The sequence below is a fragment of the Phragmites australis genome, chromosome 2 (genome assembly GCF_958298935.1).
Source record: "Phragmites australis chromosome 2, lpPhrAust1.1, whole genome shotgun sequence".
NCBI classification, from domain to species: Eukaryota; Viridiplantae; Streptophyta; class Magnoliopsida; order Poales; family Poaceae; genus Phragmites; species Phragmites australis.
This window is the reverse complement of record NC_084922.1, coordinates 32276267-32283169: the sequence shown is the minus strand read 5'-3', so window position 1 is coordinate 32283169 and position 6903 is coordinate 32276267. Positions and strand designations below refer to the sequence as shown.

At 36.8% G+C, this 6903-nt stretch overlaps 1 protein-coding gene across 2 annotated transcripts; it reads right to left on the bottom strand.

The window, feature by feature from the left end:
• Window positions 1-2734: 2734 nt before the first annotated feature.
• Window positions 2735-6436, bottom strand: LOC133910017 (uncharacterized). 2 transcript variants are annotated; one of them, XM_062352539.1, is made up of 13 exons: window positions 6297-6436; window positions 5872-6145; window positions 5677-5779; window positions 5458-5588; window positions 5299-5380; window positions 5050-5182; window positions 4741-4892; window positions 4197-4662; window positions 4041-4096; window positions 3433-3505; window positions 3246-3328; window positions 3072-3161; window positions 2735-2984 (listed from the first exon to the last, which is right to left on the bottom strand). In XM_062352539.1, the coding sequence occupies exons 6-12, from the start codon at window positions 5068-5070 to the stop codon at window positions 3074-3076; spliced, it is 939 nt and encodes a 312-aa protein (XP_062208523.1). In that variant the 5' UTR covers window positions 5071-5182; window positions 5299-5380; window positions 5458-5588; window positions 5677-5779; window positions 5872-6145; window positions 6297-6436; the 3' UTR covers window positions 2735-2984; window positions 3072-3073. The 2 variants fall into 2 exon arrangements, with proteins under 2 accessions (XP_062208523.1, XP_062208524.1); XM_062352540.1 differs by having other exon boundaries at window positions 5509-5588.
• Between the last annotated feature and the right edge of the window lie 467 nt (window positions 6437-6903).

Below are 6903 nucleotides of genomic sequence, written 5' to 3'. Positions count from 1 at the left end.
CAACTCACCTCTATTAAAAAAATTTATTTTTCTCGAGCCGCTCGCCCTTTTTTATTTTTCTTTATGTTGTGTTTTTTTTGTTAGCCTCTAAAATTTACACTCTAATTATTTTGTAAGTAAAATAAAATCTTGATTCTGTTTCTGCTTCAATCTCTGGTTAGTTCTTTTGTATTTGATATTTTTTATATTTTAGATGTTTTTTTTTCAATTTCTTGTTTTTTTGTTGCAGCTCTTATTCACCCAATGAATAAGAAATTCAAACCAGTCTATAAAAACACTCCATACACAAATTTATTTGAATCCAATAATTCATTTCAATTATTAGATCCTGAAGACGAATGTTGCAACAATAATTCTATCAATAACAGCAATAACATTCAATCTCACAATAGTTTCGTACAACAATGTCATAATGTTGTTAACTCCCAAAGTACCAGAATACTTTCATTAAGCAAGCTGAGTTACAAAATGAGGTATGTATGTTTTTAAATTATACCCTTATGTCAATGTTTTTTTATCTATACCTTTATTTCATAGTATTAATTATCCAGCTTAGATAATTGATGTTGACTTGCAATTTGATCATCTTTCCAAGCAAGACTCTTAGATATGCTATTCCAAATGGTACATTTTTATATTACATTAGAGCCATGTTTCTGAAATTTATGCTATATACTTTGTATTTTCATGTATTCTAAAACTGAAACAACTATATGGTCTTTTGTTTTAGCATTCTGATCAACACATGTTCATTCTAAAGTCTCTACAACTTCATTTGATAGGAAAAAGGTTTTACTACTGTACATTTCAATTTTTTACCTCATCAAATGGCATCCTATTATTGCTTTGTCTACCAAATACATATGATGTCATTTCATCTACTCTGCTTGTTGTCATATACATTGAGTTCTGTACAAATATTTTATAAAATAAATTACAGTTTTACTACAAGCTTTAAACACTTAACAAAGATCAATCTGCAATCATGTGCATTGCAATAATCAATATTTGCATTAGATGTTTTTTTTTCTGAACTTTCTTACCCCAATGTTTGAAGCTCCTTGCAGAGGAGCTTGTGAAGCTGCATTGCACCCCTGGAAAGACAATATATATAAGTAAGTTAAATTATTTTTTTATATTGTTAATATTTTTTTTTAAAAAATATTACTTATAATCAATTCTTTGAAAAAAAAACAAAATTTGACTGAAAACAAAAAAAATAGTCACATTTTTAAAAAACTATTGCCTGTAATCGATTTTTTGCAAAAAAACAAAAATTGACTAAAAAAAAACAGTCACGTTTTCATTTACAAGAAGCCATCTGATTCATCACGTGTCTTTTTTTATTGATTTAAAATCTGATTGTAATCAAAAAGAAAAATAGCTAGTTATCATGTAGTCATTCCCTAAATTTAAGTTTTTTCAATAAATTTTCAAGGTTAGAGGGACCATGCCACTATCCTCCGCCACGGATGCACACGGCTTAGCCCAACTAAACTGGCTAGGGCAGATCTGGAATTGGGCTTCAGAACCCACTCCATAGGCGCTCCATGAAATCAACCGCTTCATGAGGCATCCCTGACGTCAGTTAGAGGCTTTCTCAAACGTCCAACCAAACATCCAGAAACGAAATAATCGATTCCAGAAAGGTCAAGGAAAAATGTGCCGCTACAAGCAATCACTGGAAACAATCCAACTACTATTCGGTGTTCAAAGACACAGCAAAAGCTCCCTGTTTACAAACAATATCACAACTGAACCTAATGCTGTACACACTGTACAGCCATGTTCTCCATTTCATGTTCAGTCAGCAGGCAGCGTTGCCTCGCGCGCGGAGAGTTTGCTGTATGTGCTCACAGTTTGTAGGAAGGGTTGACGTGTTATAATACTGAGACTGTCTTCTACGAGAATAATATAGGATGTATTCAATCAAGTCAATAGAATGGATGATAGTTATCAAAAGCATTGTAAGATTTGTATTTCCAACAGGTAATATAATAATTGGTGTTGTGACACAATGTGAAGGGAAAAATTGTTATATGTAAGTGTTATAGAAAGGGAAAAATATGACGATTATTGTTCAAAATATATTGATGTACTATTAGGGTGGGCCAGAGTGAATTGTGCTGCTGTGTAGAATAGCAAAATGAACTGGTGTATGAACTAATGCATTCTGAAACAAGCAAAACAATTGGCTGTAGTGATATATGATATGCTTAGGGTACAAAATATAAGGCATGTGGCAGTTGTTAATAGGAAATCTGTTAATCATATGTATATGCATCAAATTGTGTATGTATATTGAGTTTGGTTCTGTGAGTGCATAAAAAATAAATTATTATATCTAAGATCAGTTTAATATTCGAGCATGTGCCGATTAATGCTATGGTAGTAATGTGATAGACTAAATTGTTGTATGCAATTCTGGGTAGGTACATGTAGCCATGTAAGGCAATTATATCAGTGATTTTAGATGACATTGCTGATTTGTTATTATACAGGTTGATTAGTGTGCGAAAAGAGTAACAGTGAACAACTTCATTTGCTGGTGATGACAGGCTAAAAGTTTGAGGAACCAAGGTCCAAAAGTAAGTTCAAAAGAGGCAAAAAAAAGAGCAGAAGGAATGTGAAGAGCAGGCATGTGCCGATTAATGCTATGGTAGTAATGTGATAGACTAAATTGTTGTATGCAATTTTGAGTAGGTATGTGTAGCTATGTAAGGCAATTATATCAGCGATTTTAGATGACATTGCTGATTTGTTATTATACAGGTTGATTAGTGTACCAAAAGAGTAACAGTGACAACTTCATCTGCTGGCGATGACAGGCTAAAAGTTTGAGGAACCAAGGTCCAAAAGTAAGTTCAAAAGAGGGGGGAAAAAAGAGCAGAAGGAATGTGAAGAGCAGGTCCCTTTCAGGTGGGAAAAGACAGCAAAAGGCGAGCAATGCTTGATAGCTGAGTCACGTTGGCTACTTTGTTTGGCTGTACATAAAAGGAGAAGCGGTTAGTATGTTCAGTGTAGAATTGTAAGGATTGTATGTAAAGAAGTGGTATGCAAGTGAAAGTGACCTTCATTGCTTGTTTTTTGGTGCAGCAGTTTTGGATTTACACATCTTTGTGGAGCTGGATATGGTCTGCTGGGAAGAAGCCCTGGATGGACTTAAGGCAGCGTAGGAATGCTGTTACTAAGGTTAATTGTAAAGGGCAATATGCAGATTTTGGGGTGGGAGTGTTGTTTTGTACCTTTGTTCTGTCGAATGTAGAATTGGGTCACATTTTGCTGTAAGACTTTCTTTGTTCGACTTTTTCTGAGTATCAGTGTCCTCCTGGGCAAACGGGGGGATGCATGAGGTAGATGGATTAGCAGGGTTTGTAATGATGCTGAAAATGTATACAGGATTATATATGTAAGAGTAGAAAGCATGCTTGCCTTTGGAGGATCTGTTGTATCTTCAAACAATCTTTTTCGAGCACTTGAGTGTTTAGGGAGATCAATGGGATCTCTGTGTGTTACATATATAAAGATGTGAGCTATGAATATATTCACAGAGAGGAGCCAATAGCTATATCTGGCTCAAAAAAAGATTAAAGAAGAACGAATAATAAGAGGGCCTCATTTGCAATAAGCTCTCCATCTGCATAATGAGAAGCTGGTCCACAATCCATATATTAATTACTTATACTGAAACAACAATTACTCTTTGAGAATCTTAGTAGCCTTATCATGCTACTTTTCTTGCTTTCTTATAAGGTTGTAATAAGAGAGCGGGGGAGCATGCGAAGCTAGACAGAAATGCTCATATGGAATAGAAATAGGTTCTTGTTTAAAGTGGTACACATAGCTTATTAAATATTTTGCTGTGATATTGGTAGGAAGTCAATTGGAAAATTGCCAGGTCTTCATAGTATGTTGCTGGGATGAAAACGCGCAGAAAAATTGAACACCAGACAGTAGGTAGATGCTACCTTTTATAATTTTTTTTTCTATATTTATCGCATATTGGAAAAAGAGCAGCATGTCTTGTTGATGGCACTTACGGAAGGACAGGTTTCTTTAGAGGTGATTCGTCGTATTCCAGCGGAGGTGGAGGGGTCTGCAATACAACTTCAATGTATTATTGATAGGTTATGGCAGAGAAGCATTGCATGTTCTATGGGTGATTAAACAGTTGATAAAAAAGAGTACGATGCTACATTATCTGCTGGTATATCTTTTGTAGGTGTTTTCTGTGTTTCTGGCTGCGATGAAGATGCACCGCTCTTGATTCCAGATGGAACACTACCATCGGGTAAAGTAGCATCAGGATTGGTGCTATAGGTGTGTTGCTGGAGTATTGGGTCAGCTGTGTGGCAGATTGGTAGTTGCTTGGGCTGGTTGAGTTTTATATGTGGGACTGTATGTTGTCTCCCATAAGAAGCGACGATGGAAGTGATCTGGTATGTTCTCTTGGGATTATAGTAGCTCTGCTCTGTTAGAGCAACTGCAAAGGCGAATTTTAAGGATACTATGGCTGCAATATCGGGGGGTGTGTCATTTGCGAATCTTGCTGATCTCAACACCTGCTGGACTGGTTTACCAACAATGCGGCGAGCAACTTCTCCGAAAGCTATCATTTCAGCTTCTGCAGTTCCATCGTTTGCAATGAAGGACAGTTTGTACCTGTAAAGATAGAATTACACGGTGTATAGGTCAATGTATATTTATTTTAGTGGAAAAGGAATGGAGAATGGTTCTTACTTGAAGCGATAGCCAGTACAGGAACATGTGTTGCATTTGTAACCATCGCCACTTGGTGTGCATGCTCTGTTGCACCTGTTACATGATGGGAACCACCATGGTGTGGTCAAGATTAGGCGTGTTATAGTAATGGTGCAGCGGCATCCACCTTCCTATGATGAGAAAATATTAAGTAATTGTCAGAAGGTGCAATTAGCGTTGGAAAGGATATTAATTCTGATGTGTTGTTTGAGTATAGGGGGTGGTATTGTTATGGTATGTATAGGTGTTTTAATAGGCAGTAGCAGCGATGACATGCACTGTGCATACCGGAAAATCATATGGGTCCATTGTTTCTAAGTCAAGGAGATGCTTATCTTCGAGCTGTAGTGATCCTTGTAGTCGTGCTGTTTGATGTGGAGGAGCAGCGGTACGCTTGATTGTGAGCCGCTGGTTGTGAGTGCTGTGTATACCCATATGTTTGCAAGTGAGTATGTATTAATGGTTTATGTGAAAATTGTATGTAGAATCGCATAACAATATCATATACTAATAAGCAGAAGGTAGAGGTCTATATACCTGTTATAAAACTCTTCAGCTTCTGGAATTGCAGGGTTAAAATATCAGCGGCATGCAGTATTTCCACTTAGGTATTCTTCACCTGTTTAAGATAAAGAATTAGCAGTGAAGATGTGTGATTATGAAAATGTGGTATATACTGGGAGTGGTTTTAGTTACCAGCGAAACTTTTCATGAGGTTGCCAACGATGAGCACAACAATTGGTTTACCTTGTTCTTCATTGTAAACTTCATCGATGGTAAACTCAGCAGCACGCTGTCCCCATAAGGTTAGCTTAATCTCGACATTGCTACGCATAAAGAGGATTAATTTTCAGTAGACATTTGTTTGTTGTATATCTTCTGCAGTGTATAATGTTAGGGACACAGATTCCTTACCTGAGATCCTTGAGGATTATGTTTCTGTTTAGAGTGGCAGCTGATTGATTTGGTAGTTGTAGCAAAGTTGTGTCAGAAACTTCGGAGATGATTCCAAGGACATCTGCAGTGTGTGTGTGTGTGTGTGTGTTCTGTCAGATTTGTATAGTAGGAAAAGCAGAAAGATATTTAAGTTTGGACAGGGATGATACTGACCTAGGAAGTATTTGTTTTCACCAGCGTATTTTGGTAGCTCGGCAAAAGGTGTGAGGTTATAGACATATCTTGGGAATGTTTCAGGCAGGTTCTTTGCTAGATATACCTTGGTGTAGCATGTGAACTCAATCATGTAAGGTGCATCAATTGGCCTGTACAGAGATTTGGCCCTTGATACTCTAAAACGGCTGATGATATAGATGCCACCTTCTTCGATCAAAGGACTTATGACATCCACTTCAGAGCTTGGTATCTCAGCATATATGGCATCTCCCTGGTGTTTTAGAATAAAAGTTAGGCGGTTTAAACCTTGAAGTAACTGTTGTAGAAACATATGTGCAAATGTAGTGAGAGCTGTGGATGAAAAGCATACAAAGAAATATAGCAGTGTGGTGTAGAAAATATGCGCGGGAATGTGACATAACCTTTTCATCGGCAAGCACAAGGTCTATGTGAGCTATTGGTCCATCGTCGGTGCCACCACGATACTCCCATTTCCGTGAGACACGGACGCAAACTGTCGAGTGTTTGGATTTCGGATGGAGTGTGGCGAGTGGATCGAATGTCATCTTCAGATCCTGTAGTTTGGACATTGATTCAAAATATAATTTTTTAGCAGTTATATTAGACTGGTCAATAAGTAGGGAATAAAGAGGCAAATGAATTATTTTTTTAATGTGTGGTAATTTAGTGTGCACCTGGTGATAGTAACTTTACCAGGCCATGTGTAATGTAGAAATTTATAATAGTTCAGTCATTGGTTTTTCTATAAGGAAGGGTTTCTTGTTTTCTTTTTTCCCTTAAAAAAAACTAATGGGATCAGATGTTCGAAAGATAAACATGGTAATTTCATAATTTATATTGTAACTGAAGATTCAAAGGTGTGGACATAGAGGCAGGTTTTTGTCAGAGGATGCCTCATTTTATTTCAATTTATAACAGATTGTCTTTAGAATCGGCACAATGAACAATGGGAATTTTGTAACTTGAAAATCCACAGAACAGGTTGGTTGGCAACATAGACTCTTATTG

Coding starts and splice junctions, on each gene's coding strand:
- LOC133910017 (XM_062352539.1), bottom strand. CDS start 5,070: ATGGACCCATATGATTTTCCG. Junction 4,663..4,740: donor TGTACTGGCTATCGCTTCAA/GTAAGAACCATT, acceptor CTATCTTTACAG/GTACAAACTGTCCTTCATTG. Junction 3,162..3,245: donor CTACATTCGACAGAACAAAG/GTACAAAACAAC, acceptor CGCTGCCTTAAG/TCCATCCAGGGCTTCTTCCC.